Genomic DNA, 18,785 nt, shown 5'->3' on the forward strand with positions numbered 1-18,785 from the left:
TTTGTCTTGTATCTGGGTTAGACCCATTGTAGGTTTTATTTCATGTTTGCTGGGCCTTTGTGCCTCATTTACTGGGCCTATGTGCCTCATTTACTAGGCCTATGTGCCTCTAGGCTTTTGTGCCTTTTGCTGGGGTCTTGTATCTCTTGTATTTGGTTTGATCATTTGGATCTTCTAATATAATCAACCATTAACAAAAAAAAAAAAGAATGTACACCAATAATTAAAAGTGAAAGTTACTCATTTTATCATGCTACAACGGACTAAGTTATCAAGTAATAACTTTCGATTGATATCATCTACGAAAAAACAAAAAAATTGTTGTTTCTATATCACAATTTGCTCATTATATGATGTCCTCTACGAAAATAATTTTATAATAATATTTTTTTTCTTATTAGATAAATAATTCAAACACTATAATTAAATGATAGACTTTTTCAAAAGTCCATGGATTCTATAAAAAGTTCATAGACTTTTATTGATTTTTTAAAAACCATTGACTTTTACTGATTTTTAGCACAGATTTTTACTGATTTGTAAAAATCTACAGACTTTATATGAATGACTTATGTAGATTTCACAATACTTATAAAAAAGAAAAACCAAGCTAGTTTATTAGTGTTAATGTCTAAAAGTCTAGCGGTAGCTGGACTTTAGTTAACGCTGATCCGGCGGGCGGACCGATACTCCTGCTGTTAGTGATTCCCGTCACCTGTCAAGTAAAATACAATGGGCGTCAGAGGGAGACCGTGTCACGCCCCTGATTTTACACACATGAAAATCGATATATATAACCCCATAATTATATATGCGTGAACGTCCAGTCATCAATACAAAATACCTGAAATCTTTTTCCCTTAAACTTACACACTTATTGATGCCCTGAACCCTCAAAGTTAATATACACTCGCTCCAAAGAGTTATATATTACACAAGCCTACGAATTAAATTGTCAACAACAAGATAAACGTAATGCTCCTCAGAGCTCACTACAACGGAAGTCCAAATAACGGTAAAGTCACAAAATTAGCTTCCTACCGTAAAGCTGCTAGCTCGCTGCTTCAACCTCGATTATCCTAACCTGCAGGATTAACCCCTACACCGTTGGAATGGTGCACCGGGTTGCCACACAACACCCCGGTAAGCTTTTGCAAGCCCGTATGAGTAACTCAAACCACACACAACTCACGCCAAAAATAAGGAAAACAACTCACGCTTTGATTCCTTAAAACACGAAATAAAGGAGAATAACTCACACTTTAATTTCCTTTCAAATCGAAATAAAAGAAAGCAACTCACACCTTGTTTCCTTTTAAAACGAAACATAGAAAACAACCCACACTTGAATTCTATCAATAAAACATAGAAAACAACGCACACCTTGAATTCTATCAGTTGTACCATAAGCGTACCCTAGAAAGCAACTCACACCTTGATTTCTATCAGTAAAACATAGAAAGCAACTCACTCCTTGATTTCTATCAGTAAAACATAGAAAGCAACTCACTCCTTGATTTCTATCAGTAAAACATAGAAAACAACTCACTCCTTGATTTCTATCAGTAAAACATAGAAAACAACTCACTCCTTGATTTCTATCAGTAAAACATAGAAAACAACTCACACCTTGTTTCCTATCAAATGTACCATTATCGTACCATAGAAAGCAACTCACACCTTGATTTCTATCAAAACGTTAATAAGGAAAACAACTCACACCTTGTCCCCTTAAAAACCATTAATAAGGAAGCAACTCACACCTTGTTCCCTAAAAATACGTAATGTCATGAGTTGTAAATAACCAATTCCCGTTACCCCATGAATTACCTATATGGCAGACAGATTAGAGCTCTAACTGAAAAACGTAACCACTCGTCCGGCCAAAGACGTGGTCACCTGAGATTCTGCCCAAGGTCTTAGACCTTCGATCCTCGGGCCGCAATGTCCCTTGGAGCAAAACATTAAAGGAGTCGCATCTGACCCAAAATGTTACACAAATCGCAACGCTTTTGAAAACAATCGAAATCAACATTTCCATAATCATTGTTTTCCGAAAAAGCCATAACACAAAACAATAAAAAGCATCAATTCATGCCCATTGTTTTCATACCCAAATCTCAACACTTTTCTCAAATCTCAACGCTTTTCAAAACAAATCGAAATCAATCATTTCCACAAATCATTTGTTTTCCAAAAGCCACACCCCAAAACAATAAAAAGCATCATTTCATGCATATTGTTTTCATAAATCCACAAACCACCCAAAACATATATATTTCACGTAAACATATATCTACTAATACATGAATACGTATGTATATATATACATCCCATAATATACATATATACACACGTAATCATCTACTCAAAAGTGCCACTAATACCATCTATAGTTTGCAGTTAACTAAATAACTCTCAAAATAATAAGGGTATTCCCGTTCGTGAAATGAACTTCGTGAGATTACTCACCTCAGAATCCCGCTGCGTCTTCTATACAGAACCGAACTAGTACACTATCACCAACAACTCGTCCAATTCACCTTCTAGAAGCACCTATTCACCAATGATCTCAAATCAGTAACGATTCATAACCAATTTTAAGTCCGAAACCCCTGTTTTGAACTAAAATCCCCCAAAGTGGCGCCAATCGAGGCAAAACCACATCCGAGACCTCCCGAAGTCTCTGGAATACGTCCACGATCGATGTGACCAAACCACAAGTCGATCGGACGCTCAAATCCTCACGGATAGAATAATCGATCGGTATGAAATTGCAAAAATCATAACAATTCCATACGAACTCCAAAATTTGCATATTATATATCGAAACGCTCGTATCAACGAGTAGAACATATATAATACCAAAAACAGTTCCTTAAGTGGCCGGAACACCGCCGGAACTCCACCACAGACGGTGGTGCACCGCCACCGGCCAAAACACATTATTTCACAAAACTCCCAACATCAAAGTTCTTCATCTAAGCATGCTTGTGAATTCTCATAACTAGCTCGAAGTCAGAAAACAAGCTTAAGGGATCGAAAACTACCTCACAAGCCGTGAACAGTAATCCGAACTGAGTTGATCGAATTTCCACGTGAATCGATCCAAACAACCACCATGAATCGACCAGGGAGCTTGTTCTGAACTCAACCCAAGAAAATCGAAGCCGTGCCGACGTCGGAACTGTGTTTTCCGGTCGGGTCCGATTTCTCCAGTCTGCACCGCCTTGAACTGCCACCGAGACGGAGAATCGCCGTAAGAGAACACCAGAGGTACGACCAGACGGAGGAGACGACCCTGCTGGCCAAGTTTCAAGGCCGGAAACCGCCGCAGTTGGCCGGAAAAGTCGGGTCGGATCGGCCGGGTTCGGGTCGGGTCAGGCGGTTTTCTTCGATACTGAGGGAGCGGACGAGAGAGAAGAGAGAGAGAAAAAAGGCTTCCGGAAAAGGAAATGAGGAAATGAAAATATATTTCTGATTTTTCCTATATATACTAAAATGGAAACTTTTTCCAATAGCCATAACTTCCTCATACGAACTCCGATTCTCGCGTTCCACATGTCCACGAACTCGTATCGACGCGCTCTACAACTTTCGTGAAGGAAGTTTTCGGAGAATCCCAACGAATAAAAAGTCAACCTTTGGCAACCCCCCCTAAAACCATATTCTTCAATTAATTATTCGCCCGAAACACTTCCGCTCCATCCACGAGCCACGAAACAGTCCAATAGTTATAAAATTAATTCCGGAAAATCCTCGGAAAATAATTACGAATTTCCGGGGCATCACAGACCGCGCTGGGCGGTCTTCAACTCTCCGATGCCTAAGTTAGTCAATGTATTTATGTTGACAAAGTAACAGTAGGTAAGTATTGAATGCGTAATAAATGAGGAGAGAGGAGAGGACCTTTTATAGGTGAGGAAGAGGATGATCTTCTCCTTGTTTTCGATGTGGGACTGATGTGTTTCGGTTCCCAGTTTAAGTAGCCTCTGATGCCAACTTGACACGGCGCGTGGCGGCGCGTCAGCGGTGCTTTGGGGTTGATCCGGGGCTCAGGCGGTAACCCGGCTAGCTGTCTTTACGCCAGTCACTTATATGGTGGGCGTTGATACCCCTGGCGGTACCATGAGTCTGGCTCATTATAGCTAATTATGCTTGCAAATGCACATGTATGTACAAGTCCCCCAAATCCCCAGTCAAGGAGGGCAATCTTGGTTGGGGAGTTGATCGGCGGTTTGAAGCGTTTCTCCCGCTAGACTTTGTGCCCTTTCGGGTGGGCCCCTGCTAGGCCCCCAGGGAGTCCCCCACTCCCCGGCTAAGATGGACCTCCGGATGGTCGCTATTATTGTTTGTTGAGGGAGAGCTGCACGGAGCAGAGGGTGTTGGGTTGCGAGCCCAATCTTAGCACCCAAGTGACGGGGGTCAACGTACCTGATCAGGGCTGTCGTAGACTGTTGACTAGTCCCCGTGTCCCGTAGGGACATTCTGACTGTAACTCCGCGTGGCGGCGTTGTCAGAGAGGCGTGGCCTCGGGATCCACCGCTGGCGGAAGTCCCCCCGCTAGATGTAGCGGGAAGCAGCGTCAAGTAGACGTGCTTGGTGGTATTTTATTGAGCGGTATTGCGCTGAATAAAGTACGCAGTTTGTCAGATGAGAAAGGGGGTTCGCTAGCGGTGTGCTGTGTAGCAGAGGGCGCCCCGTTCACGGAATGACGAGAGAAGTTCCACTGGAGACTTTGATGGTGACAAAAGAAGTTCCGGTGGCGGGGTTTCACTCAGCGGAGACTCCGTCACTTGGAGGATGACAAGTGAAGATCCGCTGGCGGGGTTTCGCTCAGCGGAGACTCCGTCACTTGGGAGATGACAAGTGAAGATCCGCTGGCGGGGTTTCGCTCAGCGGAGACTCCGTCACTTGGAGGATGACAAGTGAAGATCCTCTGGCGGGGTTTCGCTCAGCGGAGACTCCGTCACTTGGGAGATGACAAGTGAAGATCCGCTGGCGGGGTTTCGCTCAGCGGAGACTCCGTCACTTGGAGGATGACAAGTGAAGATCCGCTGGCGGGGTTTCGCTCAGCGGAGACTCCGTCACTTGGAGGATGACAAGTGAAGATCCGCTGGCGGGGTTTCGCTCAGCGGAGACTCCGGGCGGTTCTTTACGAAGTCACCCCAACTGTTTAACACGTGTCGAACCTATAGCGGGTTAGCGTGCGTAGGCTTGTCTCCTAAGCCTGTCCATCTTCTAGCTTTTAATGATATTAATTGTGGGTTTCATAACCGAGGTAACGCCTCGGGTACTCCGGAGAGTGAGTGGAGACTGATGACACGTGTACGGCTGGTACGTGATGTTGATATGGAGCGGACGGCTGAGGACGCGTTGGGGCCAATATAAGAGGGGGGAACTTTGTGGGATTTGACACTTTGTGAAAATTTTGAAAACCTAGTCACCGTTTGTGAGCCCTGTTTGTCCAAGACCGGAGAAGGAGCCTACCGAAGTTTGGGTACACCATTCCCAAAGAGACGTCGATCGTAACTGTGCACCACCGTGTTGGAGTTTGCACCACTGAGGTTGGTATCTGGATTTTCCTCCTCTGCCTTTTGCTTCTGCTATTTTCTTTGATAATTGCTGGTTTTAATGGGTGTGTTCTGAGGTTGGAGTGGGATTTCCTTGGGTGGGATGGTTGGATTATGGTTGGCTAAACGTTGGTGGTTAAGGATTTAGATAGCCGAATCTGGGTTGAGTAGTCTGTTTTGTACTCTGGAGTTTTCTGGGTTTTGTTTTTTTGATTATTGTGGCTATATCTGATGCGAGAATAGGCTAGATCTGTGTTTGTGCTAACTGATGTGGGTTTTAGGGTTTGGGATGGCTAACGTTATAGAGATTTCGAGCAGTGAGGATTCCGGGTCTGACGTGTCGTTCAGCGCGGCGGATAGGATTTTTATTGATTCGTTGCGTCCGTCTGCCCCTGCAGGAACCTCACTGCCAGAAGCGTTAGACGTTGAGCCGCTACAGACCATCCCCTGGGAAGTAGTTATGGGTCGTGGTTCGCGTCCGGAGAGTTCTAAGGCGGGTGAGGCCGCTGTTGGCAAAGCTAGGTGCGACGAGCGTTTGGCGAGCAATAGTGCTGCTAGCGGCTCCGCTGGGGAAGAAGAAGTAGAGGGGCAGAATGCGGAATCGGCGTGGTTCCTCTCAGATGGCACTGCCGTCGACGAGGCAGGTGGGCGGATGACAGCCGCTGCGGTTAATCGACTGAAACAGACGTTCCGGTTGCCGGGGTCGGTGAAGCTGCGTCCGCCGACAGCGGATGAGAAGGCGTCGATTCTCCCGGCGGGATCTGCAGCCGTTCATGAGGCGATATTCCGCCAAGGAGTGACACTCCCGCTGGTGCCCAACCTCCAGATCCTGGTGTGCGAATTTGGCCTTGCGTTGGGTCAGATTTGCCCCAATATGTGGCGGTTGTTGCTCGCCGTGAACTCCCTTTGGCGGTTATCCGGGTGCGAGGGGCCTACCGTGGCGGAAGTGCTTCACTTCTACGAGTTGGTGTACGTGAAGCGCCGAGGCTGCCAAGGGCAAGTAAACTTGAGTCGCCGGCAAGGAGCGCCCAAGCTGATCGAGAATCTAAGGGACTCAATGTCCTACTGGCGGGGGACCTTCTGCGTGGCTACCGACGGTTGGGAGTACCACGCCAGATCGAATGCGGAAGGGCCGACATTTAGGATTAAGTCTGAGTTCCAACCTATTCGAGGTTGGTGTCCGGTTTCCGCTGAAAGTATTTGGCGTGCCCACGTGCTTGCACTTGTATTCCTACTAACGTCGTGTTTTTATTTTTTATTTTTATTTTTTTTTGTGTGCAGCGGGACTTCGGTACACGCTAACGCGCGAAGAAGAGTGCCGCGTGGCGAGGATCAGGGGTTGCTGGCGGAACCGAAACTTGCTTGATTTCCGCCTGCTGACTGGTTGGGAGTTGCTGGTCGACCTGCGACTAACACGCTCAGTTGGTGAGGAGTCTACCCTGTCGTTTCGTACTATACTTTTGAATTGTGTCTTGACTGGTGGCTGTCGTTTTTCTTTTTAGAAACTCCGCCGGGCAACAAATCGAGTCGCGACGCATTTGAGAAGGCGATGGATCGGGCGGAGATAGAGAATTTTTTGGAGGCCATGTACGCCGAGGGGCTAACGGCCCAGCAGACTGTAGTGAACCCCGAGACGTTGGCGCTGAGCCAGTCCGAGGTTCCGGTGGTGATGCCGATGCCGCACCAGTCTCATCTTGGTGAGGATGGTCTCCCTATAGTGCAGGCGGGGACCCAGACGGCCGGCGGGGATCAGAGGGGAAGCGCTGCGGCCGGGCCACAGAAGGAGCGGATGCCTGCCCAGAGGCGTGGCCCTCAAAAGGTGGTTCAACCGACTGAAGAAGTCATTGTGACCAGGGAGGAGCCGCCAGTAAGGGCGACGAGGGCCGCCGCTGGGAGCCAGAGGGCGCTGGAGAGAAAGCGCCGGACGGCTGAGTCTCCTGACGAGGAAGAGGGAGATGATTTGGAGGTGGTCGGGGCCCGCCGACAGAAGAAGGCCCGACAGGCTCCTTCGAAAACTGCGGCGGTGGAGGGAGAGGCGCCCGCCGTCAGTGATCTGGACTCCTTCGCCGAGTATGCGCCATTTATGACAGAAGGGGAGCGGGAGTTCCTCTTCCATCTGTGTGAGCGGCTGGGGTTCGGCGGTCTGGCGGGCATATCGCGCCCGACGGCAATTGACCAATCGCCCTTTAGCTCGGCGTTTGGTCAAATATCGGCGGGATTACACGATATGTTCGTGGCGGCGTCGAAGCAGCCCCGGATTGAGGAAGAGCTCAAGGGAGAAATTGGAGGTCTCCAGAGGGAGTTGGCGGAGGCAAAGGAGAGACTGGCGGAGGTCGAGCGGGGGCTGGCCAAGGCGGAGTGTGATTATACGGACGCCCGCGGCAAGCTTAATGCGGCCATCCGGCGGGACCTGGAGAGGAATGAACATGTCTCCAAATTGGAGCAGGAGATCGCGCTGCTGCAGGAGCGGATAGCCGCTAAAGATAAGAAGCTCATTGTAGTGCAGCGGGAGTCCGCCGACAGGATGGCCGAAATGAAGCGGCTGGGGGGTGAGGTTACCCGCCTGAGAGCTGAGGGGAGTACCGCTGCGGCCGCTGCTGTTGAAGCGTTCAAGTAGTCGGCGGAGTTTAAGAAGACATTGACCGAAGCGGCGAAGTCTGGGGCCCGAGCCAATATAGATATGTTGAAGCGGAAGGGCACCATTGACTTTGTAAAGGCGTCACAGCCTGACGTGCCGCCGGCCGAGAGTGTCCCGGCGGAGACAGAAGTCGTGCCTGCCCCAGCTGTAGGTACTTACTCTGGCAGCGGGGAAAGTGGCCCTCATCCGACGGAAGGGTCCCAGCAGACTCCCCAGCAGACCCCGTCGGAGGTGTCACGTGCCGGATTTCTGGAGGCACACACCCGGGCGGACGGCACCATGGAGACCCCCAGTCCGACAGCTCGAGGGTCCGATCAAGCGAGCCGATCGGTCGCGCTGCCGCCTGTTGAAGCAGCAGAGGCCGAAGCCAACCGCTGAAGCTATCCGAGACCCTAGTTTTTTCCTGCTTTCCCCTTTTTGTTTGTAGCCGCTGAGGCGCATCAGTTTGTAAAGAATTTTGGGGCGTAACATAAATTTCTGACTTGGTTTGCCATGATGTATGTGTAGTGTTTTTGAGTTATATTTTTCTTTTGTCGATCAATGGAACATTAAAGGAATTAAGATTGGTCCAAGTGCCAGTTGCCCTCAGTGCTAGACTTGGTAACAATGGTTTGAATAATTCCTCGTTTCATTGATAGCTAACTGATCAGTGTACAAAAGCGGGGTAGTACCCGTTGGGTAGCTTCCCTTAGCTAAATATTTGAACAAAATAATTAGCTAAGTCAAGATGCTCCTGGGTAGGGTTCTGACTATTTGTAGTAATACCAAAGGTGTTCAGTATTCCAAGGGCGGGCCGATGTGACGCCGTCCTTGTCCATTAAGTAGAAGGTGCCTGGGCTAACGACTTCCACAATTTTGTACGGGCCTTCCCAAGTTGGGCGGAGTTTAGTCGGCGGCGGAATGACTTCCTTCATGACCGAGTCCCCCAGCTGGAGGTTCCGGGCCTTGACTCTGGCGTTGTAGAAACGTGATACCCGTTGTTTGTTTTGTAGATTGTGTAAGTGGGCCTTGCGTCTTTTCTCTTCCAGGAGGTCGTTGTCCAAGTTGACGCCAGCGCTGTTGTTCTCTGGGCAGTAGCCTTCGACTCTAGCGGTAGGTTGAGTAACTTCAATGGGTAAGACAGCCTCTGTGCCGAACATCATACAAAAAGGAGTTTCTCCGGTGGCGGAGGTTGGAGTTGTTCGTATGGCCCATAGAACCTCTAGGAGCTTTTCCGCCCATAAACCCTTGGCGTTGTCGAGCTTCTTTTTAACAACTTTTTGATTATCTTATTTGCCGCTTCGACTTGGCCGTTGGTCTGGGGGTGGGCGACAGATGCAAACCTCAACTTGGTGCCTAAGTTGGTGGTGAAGGAGATGAGCTCGTCATTGTTGAACTGTGTGCCGTTGTCTGTAATGATTGTGTGTGGGACACCGTAACGGCAGTAGATATTCTTCCAAAGGAAGCGAATTACCTTGGCGGTAGTTATTGCCGTCAGTGGCTCTGCCTCTATCCACTTGCTGTTGTAATCGATGGCAACAATGATGTATTTGAATTGACCCTTGGCAGTTTGGAATTTTCCCATCAGATCAAGGCCCCACGTGGAATGAATCCATGGGCCCACGATGATTGACAGTGGTTCCGCTGGTGCGTGTGGGAGATCTGCAAACTGTTGGCATTTGTGGCAAGACCTCGAAATCTGCCGGGCGTCATCACCAAGTGTGGGCCAGAAGTATCCTTGTCGCATTGTGCGGTTGGCCAGGGATCTGGCGCCCGAGTGGTTTCCGCATTCCCCGCCATGGATTTCCGCTAGGACAACCCTTCCTTCCTCTGGGGTTAGACAGCGGAGGTTAGGATGGGTGAACCCCTGGCGGTAGAGCTTGCCGTGCTGGATGTTGTAGCGGTTTGCTCTTCGCTGGAGCTGTCTTGCCTGTACCTTGTCTTCTGGCAACGTTCCGTTGCGTTTATATGTAATGATCTCGTCCATCCAGCTGGGGTTGACCTGAACGTTGAAGATTTCCGCCAGGGTCTTTGTGATACTTGGCTTGTCAAGATACTCCACCCTTGTGTCCGCTGGACTCTGATGCGGTTGGGCGGTTGCCAGTCTCGCCAGTGAATCAGCCTTGGCGTTCTTTTCCCTGGGGATTTGTGTGATTGTGTGAAATTTGAATTTCTTTAGCAACGTTTTTACGTACCCCAAATATGCCGCTAGCTGCTGGTCCTTGGCTTGGAAGCTGTCGTTGACCTGATTGACGACTAGTTGGGAGTCGCTGAATATGTTGACGTTGTCAGCTCCGGAGTCGATGGCGAGGAGTAGACCGGCTATGAGCGCCTCGTACTCCGCCATATTGTTTGAAGCTTTGAAGTTGAATTTCAACGCGTACTCTGCGTTCAGTCCCCCGGGTCCTGTTAAGATGACTCCGGCGCCGCCGGCCTTGGCGCAGGCGGATCCGTCCACGTGGAGGTTCCAATCGGACTGTGGGGGAGTTGTTTTTGCACTGGCTACTATTTCTGTTGCGGACTTTGTTTGAGTACTGGGTTCTGGCTGACGCTCGGTAAGTTCAGCGATGAAGTCCGCTACTGCCTGACCCTTCATGGCTGCTCTTGGCTTGTAATCTATGTCAAATTCACTGAGCTCGATGGCCCACTTGCTGAGGCGCCCTGAATGTTCAGGGTTCTGCATCACCTGTCTCAGCGGTTGATTAGTTAGCACATGGATTGTGTGCGCTTGAAAATATTGGCGGAGGCGCCTGGCGGCAACAATGAGTGCGAGAGCTAGCTGCTCCAAGGGTGGATATCTTGTTTCTGCCCCGTTCATGCCTCTGCCGGCGTAGAAAACTGGGAGCTCGTCCTGTCCCTCCCGCCGGACAATGGCGCAGCTCACCGCCGATATCGATACCGCTAGGTATATGAACAGTGTCTCTCCTTGCACAGGGATAGAGAGTAGTGGGACTTCCGCTAGGTAATCCTTCAAGCCCTGAAATGCCGTCTGACATTCTGGGTTCCAGTTGATGACTTTCTTGTGGGTCGTTTTGAGGAGTTTGAAAAATGGGGCACACCTGTCAGTGAGCCTGGAGATGAATCGAGAAAGGGCGGTTAACTTGCCTTGGAGGCACTGGACATGTACCTTATACTCAGGGTCCGCCAGGTCGAGTATGGCCTGTACCTTGTCCGGGTTAGCCTCGATTCCTCGTTCACTGACGATATAACCCAGAAATTTGCTGGCGGTGACGCCAAAGAAGCATTTTTCTGGGTTGAGGCGCATGCCATAGGCCAGGAGGATGGTAACTATGATCTTGAGGTTTGCCACATGTCCGCTGGCCTTTATACTCTTGACCAACATGTCGTCCACGTAGACTTCGATTATCTTGCCCAAATGTTCAGCGAACATAGCATTCATCAACCGCTGATAAGTTGCACCGGCATTCTTCAGACCGAAAGGCATAACGTTGTAGCAGTACAGGCCTTTGTCGGTGGTGAAGGTGGTACACTCCTGATCGCTGGGATGCATCTTGATCTGATTGTAGCCGGAGAAAGCGTCCATCATGCTGAGGAGTTCATGCCCGGCTGTTGCGTCAACCAGCTGATCAATGCGTGGTAGAGGGAAACTGTCCTTTGGGCACGCCTTGTTGAGATTTTTGAAGTCGACACACATCCGCCACTTGCCGCTAGGTTTCTTGACCATGACCAGGTTGGAGATCCACTGGGGATAGACTACCTGGCGGATGAATCCCATGCCCTGGAGCTTGGCGACCTCCTCCCCTATGGCGCGGTATTTCTCCTCGTCAAAGGCCCTTCGCTTCTGCTTGATAGGATAGAAGGATGGCTTGATGGTTAGCTTGTGTGTGATGATTTCAGGAGAGATACCTGGCATGTCTGCATATGACCATGAAAAGACGGCGGCGTTGTCCCGTAGGAATTGAGTGAGTTCTGCCGCCACCTCTGGGTCTAGCTGAGCTCCTATGCGGACTGTCCGCTCTGGGTGCTCGTCGGAGATGCTGATGACCTTCAACGATGTTTCTGGATTGACCGGTTCCTTCTTCACATATTTCTTCTCCTCATCCCTAGGATCCTCGAAGATATCTGGTGGCGGTGCCTGATTTCCTACCGTTAGGATTTCGTGGCGGCGGGTTGACCGCGCAATGGTGGTTGAGTAGCATTCTCTTGCCAATTGCTGACTTCCCTTGACACAGCCCGTGCCGTTGGGTGTGGGGAACTTCATGAGAAGCATGTATCCGGCGATGATGCATTTGAGCTTGTTGAGTGCCGGCCGTCCTATGATGGCGTTATACAAACTGAAACAATCCACAATTATAAATTCAGTATGTACCTCCGCCATACATGGACTGGAGCCGATGGTTAACCGCATGTAGTCAGAACCCAGCGGTTGAGTGATATCGCCGGAGAAGCTAAGCAATGGCTCATGGTCTTGTAGTAGTTTCTTGTTCCGCTTAAGGTTGCTGTAACAACCGCTGAATATGACATTGACAGCAGATCCGCTATCCACCAGGATTCTTCCCACTGACCATCTGTCGAGAATGGCATCGATCAGAAATGGGTCGTCATGGGGTAGATGTGCTCCGCGCTCCTCCTCCTCTGAGAAGGTGATGGGCTCCCAACCAGACTTTGGGAGTTTGGCGGATCTCTCGTAGCGGATGTTACAGACTTCCTTTGGGTGATTTGCGCGTGCGTAACGCTTTCTTGCCCTGTGAGACTTGTTGGTGATTAGAGCCCCGCCATCGATGGTGTTGATGCGGCCTAGTGGCTCAATGTTGGCAATTACAGGTGGCGGTTGGCGCACCTTGAATTGATCCATCTTGCAGTCACGGTACAAGGTCTCAATGGCCGTTTTGAGAGCGTTGCAACTGTTGGTATTGTGACCGCTGTCCTCGTGGTATTTGCACCACATGCCGGTGTTTCTTGGCTTGCCCTTTTTGGGGAATTTCGGTGAGGGTGGCGGTGGTATCCGATCCTTGCACTGATTGTAAATTTCCTCGTACGAGGCTGTGAGGACCGTAAATACCGCATACCGCTGAGAGGACTCCGTCTGCTTGTTGCGATTGTCCCCATGGGATGGGCGGTTGCCCTTGTAATGGTTGTCTTTCTGCCTCTTGCTTTGATAACTGCCCTGTTGCCACTCCCTCTTTTTGTCAGCTGGCTGTGCAGTGGGGGCCTTGCTGGCGGTCTCCTGATGGCTGGAGGAGGGTTGAGATGATTTTGTTGGTGTTGCTGGTGGTGGTGGGGTTTCTCCATATGTGATAAACTCTGCCTGGGCATGAATGACCGCCTCACTCATAAGGTGATCATACGCCGCGTTTGGATGATTGTAGTTGAGGTGATAGAGGAATGGTCCCTTGAGGAGTCCCTGCTTGAAAGCCGCCGAAGCCATTGTTTTGTCGAGATCGCGGCACTGAAATGCTGCTGCCCGCCATCTTGTGACGAATACCTTCAATGATTCGTCCCCTCCCTGCCGGACGCCAAACAACTGGCTCGTGTTGTGATGACCGGCGGACAACAAGATGAATCGAGAGAGGAAAGCATGAGATAACGCCTGGAATGAGTCGATGGACCCTGGCGGACACTCAAAAAACCAACTCATTGCCTCACTATCCAGCGTTTCGCTGAACAAGTGGCACAGGGTGGCGTCATCAAATCCCTTGTTGTTGGTGACCTTCTTGAACGTGTCCATGTGGACAAAAGGATCGGTCTTACCGCTATAATGTGACATTTTTGGGGTCTTTGCAAACGCTGGTCTGACAGCTTGCAAAATTGTAGCGGTGAATGGTCCTGGCCTGGACGCGAAGAGTGGGTTTGGGGCTGGCGCCGGGGTGCCTGCCTCTGCCAGGATTAGCCTCTGTTCTAACTGCTGTATTCTCTCCAAAATTTGGGCGGTTGCGTTGCCAGCGGGGCCTGCTCGGGCGCTCCGCGGAACTGACCCTCGCCCGGGAATGGGTAGATTGCCCTCAGTCCTTGTTCTGGTCCTCGAGGGGTGGGTGCGCAGCGATGACTCCTCCTCCTGCTCCAACAGTTGGGGGACAGGGGGTGGTCCCATTCCTGCCAGCTCAGGTGGGTTTAGCGGTACCTGCATTTGCACAATGGGTCCTATACCAGTGGTAGGCCGGCTGTGTCTGGTGCTGTGTGACTGCTCACTTCGTGCTGGGTTGGCGTTTGCGTCCAGCGCCCGCTTTAGCTCGTCGAAACGTGTCATCAGCGTGGCCACCTGCTCTTGGGCCTCAGCCTTTTCCTTGCGTTCCTGCTCGCGCTCTCTGTTTACTTTGTGGAGGTCCGCCAGCGCCAGATCATACAAGGCGGTGAGGTCCTGACCTGGGGGGCGGCTGCTGCTTGGATTTGTTTCACCGCCAGGGTTGACCGGGGTGCTGAATAGTGCGCGGTTGATGCTTACCGCTGGGTGGGCGGGTTGGGGAACGGCGGACTGGTCTGCCTGCTCCTCGACATTTCCCCCGCTACCGTTAGTCATGGTAATTGTGATGGGATGACCTTTTGTTCAAGGCTTCCCACAGACGGCGCCAATGTTAATGTCTAAAAGTCTAGCGGTAGCTGGACTTTAGTTAACGCTGATCCGGCGGGCGGACCGATACTCCTGCTGTTAGTGATTCCCGTCACCTGTCAAGTAAAATACAATGGGCATCAGAGGGAGACCGCGCTGGGCGGTCTTCAACTCTCCGATGCCTAAGTTAGTCAATGTATTTATGTTGACAAAGTAACAGTAGGTAAGTATTGAATGCGTAATAAATGAGGAGAGAGGAGAGGACCTTTTATAGGTGAGGAAGAGGATGATCTTCTCCTTGTTTTCGATGTGGGACTGATGTGCTTCGGTTCCCAGTTTAAGTAGCCTCTGATGCCAACTTGACACGGCGCGTCGGCGGTGCTTTGGGGTTGATCCGGGGCTCAGGCGGTAACCCGGTTAGCTGTCTTTACGCCAGTCACTTATATGGTGGGCGTTGATACCCCTGGCGGTACCATGAGTCTGGCTCATTATAGCTAATTATGCTTGCAAATGCACATGTATGTACAATTAGTCAGAGAATAAAATACGATGCCATAGCTATGTTAACTAATGACCATTAGCGTAGGAATCAGAGAAGCTCAAATAATGTCATGAAATAAACATATAAGAAAATAAAGGAAAAGCCTCCAAATATAATCAACCAAACCAAAAGATATCCAAAAAAGAGAAGGGAAAAAAAACACATTGATGAAGTTTCATGCCAAATAAGCAGACGTCTTTGAAATAATGATATGATTTATTCTTCTCCCTCATTTTCACTTTCTTGATTGTCATTATTTTCATTGTTGGCATTTGGTTGGGCATCTGTCCACATATGAGTAGCAATACTCATTCTCCATTCATTAGCATTCTCTCTTTGCTGATCTTGGGTTTGAAAATCATCCCATTCAAAATTATCTTCGTGATTGTCTATCGGATCTTCTTCTGGTTCAGGAGGAAATTCATCTGAACGACATTCCTGTCGAAGAAAATTGTGCAGTCCTGCACAAGCCAAAACTAGTTCTGCTTGTGTCTTATATAAAAATGGTGGTGCTGATTTGAAGATTGTGAAACGCGACTTAAATATTCCAAATATTCTCTCAATTACGTTCCTCAAGGAAGCATGGCGAAGATTGAATAACTCAATTGCATTGACAGGATGATTTCCTTCACCACCAAAATCTTTGAGGTGATATCGAGTACCTCGAAATGGAGCTAGGAACCGACGTCGATTTGGGAATCCGCAGTCCCCTAAGTAATATTTACCTAATAATAAAAAACATGTGCAATTAGTATGTTATATGACATAAATTGTAATAAGTACTCTGAATTTTTTTTATGCACGTAAAACTATACCTGGTGGCACTTTGAGTCCATTTCGTCTAGAAATCGCATCATTCAACACTTTTGAATCATGAGCGGAACCCTCCCATCCACTAATCACATATATGAACTGTAAATCAAAGTTACAAGCTGCTAATACATTTTGTGATATCTTCCCATGGCGATTTCGATATCTGCTTACCTCACGTCCAACTACCGTTGCAGGAATATGCGTGCCATCTATAGCTCCGACACAATCCTAAAATAATGAAAAAAGATATCAATAGCTGAAAAGAAAAAATGAAATAATATCTTCATTACTGTACAATGAAATAAATAATTAACCATCCATAAAAGTTGCATTGCTTACCTTAAAGTAAGGATAGAACCTTGTACTTTCTCTTATGTTAGGTGGTATGGATTCAGGTTTAGCCATAAACTGTGGTGCTATTGTATTCAAGGCCTTCAAGACTTTGTTGAAACTTCTGCTAACAGCAAAATGAGATCGCTCAAATATCAGCCGAGCTTCACTGTATCGATTATTTTGGCCGACAACTAGTAAAAAGGTTGCAAGCATTTCTTCAACACAAATGTGTCTTGTATCCCGTAAAGGTGTTTTCGCTTTTAGGATGCTACATAATTTTCGAAACACGTCAGGATACATTCTATACACATCTCTAAAGATTTGAGGGTCTCTGTCCAATATGTTGTGCATATATATGTATCCACTTGATGTCACTGGTCGACGAGTCAGCGGACGTCTAATATGTTCACCACGTATGCTGAACACAAGTTCGTATAACACATAAATCACTGCTTGTATTGCCATTAATAATATCTTAACAGCCTCGTAAAACTGCTCTTCCTCTTCATCAGCTCCATACATGTCCATTTCAGACATTGCTAATAGAGAAAGCACCTAAACATATTTATAAAAAAATATATCACTATTCATATTAACATTCATTCAAAAGAAAATCAAAATCATAAATATTCAAACAAAAAATCAAATTGTAATTCATAACATACCAGTTTAAAATCATTCAAAACAAGCTGCAATTCAAACAAAATAAAATCAAACTCCATAACTTAAAATTAATAATAGAACATAGCCTATTGCTTATTAGGTGTCGCTAGTGGAGATTGACCCACACCTATTGCATTTGTTTATAGGTGATCCAATTATGTCGTTGTTCAGGAGTCATCTTCAAGAAGAAATCTTGCTTTGCTTTAGTATTAAGCAAATCAAGAGCCATAAAGCAAGCCTCATCAGTTAATCCTGGGGTCTCGTTCATAGCATCCAAAAGATCACTCTCTCTTGATTCTCTCTTCTCCATTAAGCCACAAATTTTATCAAAACTTGTGACAATTTTACCAATGCCACTTGATAAGTTTTCTAAAACCTCAGCCTGACTAGTTGCCCCCTTTGAGCCGCTATTATTTTCATAGTCAGTCCTACTCCGTTTTCCTTGAGTCCTGCTATGTGGTGGAGCATCTACATTGGTACCTTGGGAGGGTTGTTGTGAAAGAGATGGCGAGTTTTCTTGGTGTGATGACTCATTTTCACTTTGCATGAACATGTTAGTATTTCGATCAAAAACTAATCCATCAATTCCCCAAGGTCCGTTTTCTTCCGCTCCAAATGTAGAGGCATCTGTATCATCACCTAAACTGATTGAGCCCATTCCAGTTGCAGTTCCATTTCCAACTGCAATTTTCAAGTCCTCATAGTCTGGAAAAGTTTCTGACCGAAAGTGCCCATGCGTTGGATGTGACTAGTAGGGAAAAATAAATACACGTGTCAATATGATGATAACCATTTGAAATAACTATAAATCTAAATTAGAATAAAATGAAAAAGCAATAAGCTCACCTTCAAATAATCTGCCCATACTTCATCATCAGCAGTGAATCTCTTTGTGATCGGATCCCACCCAAATCCAGAACTATGACGCATAAGTTGAGAGTAATTGGTGTATTGTTTCTTAAACCATTTCACTCTACTTTGGTAATGACTAAAACTTATTTCACAACCAAGTTTTTCCTTCAGTTTAGGAAGTAGCTTCGCCTCTACTGTTTGTTTGCTTATCACACCATTAATATCACGCAATCCAAGTTTGGCGCCTTCAACCATAAGTTGAAGCAAAACATTGCTCTCTTCAGCATTCCAAGTTTTGTAATCTTTTCTTTTACCATTCCCTTGTGAATCTCCCATCTATACGATTGCGTAAAAGTAATCATACATGCAACTTTTATCAATCAAAACATTATAATTCAGAACAATATAAACATAAGGGAAGTATAGACTGGAAAAAAAAAAAATTAGAAGTCCAAGGTACATGGCTCCACAAAGAAACAAGAAAGATATTAGACCCCAAATGACAACCCTTCTGTTATCAAGACGCACAACTATCAGGTGTGTATATCAATATAAACATGCACCAATGTCCTGTTTTCATACTCTCCTAAATTGCTTTCTGACACAACAAAATAATAAAGTAAAGAAGAGTTGCTGGTATCCTTCATCAGCTTGAATCTATTCATATTAAGAGCAATGATTTTGGCTACTAGGGATAAGGAATCATTCTGGTAAGAAGCATTACTTCAAAACGTATGCAAGGTTTTTTTTTTTTTCCTTCTTTTCTTTAAACATGCATTAAGCATACAAAAGGAACCAACTCAGACAATTGGGTGCAGAGACAAAAATAGCAAATTTTGATACATTGTTCATATTGATTATTACCTAGCCAACTTCTCTTTGATT

The 18,785-nt window shown here is 47.4% G+C and overlaps 2 protein-coding genes across 2 annotated transcripts; both read right to left on the reverse strand.

Moving 5' to 3' along the window:
- Nucleotides 1-15,455: 15,455 nt before the first annotated feature.
- On the reverse strand, nt 15,456-18,605 carry LOC112199078 (protein ALP1-like). The gene is made up of 6 exons (XM_040518709.1): nt 17,895-18,605; nt 17,051-17,796; nt 16,392-16,940; nt 16,224-16,280; nt 16,055-16,151; nt 15,456-15,964 (listed from the first exon to the last, which is right to left on the reverse strand). Exons 2-6 carry the CDS (start codon nt 17,105-17,107, stop codon nt 15,456-15,458), a joined length of 1,269 nt encoding a protein of 422 aa, XP_040374643.1. The 5' UTR covers nt 17,108-17,796; nt 17,895-18,605.
- Nucleotides 17,176-18,236, reverse strand: LOC121052823 (uncharacterized protein At2g29880-like). The gene is made up of 2 exons (XM_040518710.1): nt 17,895-18,236; nt 17,176-17,796 (listed from the first exon to the last, which is right to left on the reverse strand). Exons 1-2 carry the CDS (start codon nt 18,234-18,236, stop codon nt 17,176-17,178), a joined length of 963 nt encoding a protein of 320 aa, XP_040374644.1.
- Nucleotides 18,606-18,785: the final 180 nt, after the last annotated feature.

This window comes from Rosa chinensis, chromosome 4 (assembly GCF_002994745.2).
Source record: "Rosa chinensis cultivar Old Blush chromosome 4, RchiOBHm-V2, whole genome shotgun sequence".
Taxonomy (NCBI): Eukaryota; Viridiplantae; Streptophyta; class Magnoliopsida; order Rosales; family Rosaceae; genus Rosa; species Rosa chinensis.

Excerpts from the sequence above, each read along its gene's own strand:
- LOC121052823 (XM_040518710.1), bottom strand. The coding sequence starts at position 18,236 with ATGGGAGATTCACAAGGGAATGGTAAAAGAAAAGATTACAAAACTTGG. Across the intron at positions 17,797-17,894 it reads TATGGGCAGATTATTTGAAG|TCACATCCAACGCATGGGCA; the intron begins GTGAGCTTATTG and ends TTTCCCTACTAG.
- LOC112199078 (XM_040518709.1), bottom strand. The coding sequence starts at position 17,107 with ATGGAGTTTGATTTTATTTTGTTTGAATTGCAGCTTGTTTTGAATGAT. Across the intron at positions 16,281-16,391 it reads GGTTCTATCCTTACTTTAAG|GATTGTGTCGGAGCTATAGA; the intron begins GTAAGCAATGCA and ends TCATTATTTTAG. Across the intron at positions 15,965-16,054 it reads TGGACTCAAAGTGCCACCAG|GTAAATATTACTTAGGGGAC; the intron begins GTATAGTTTTAC and ends TTTTATTATTAG.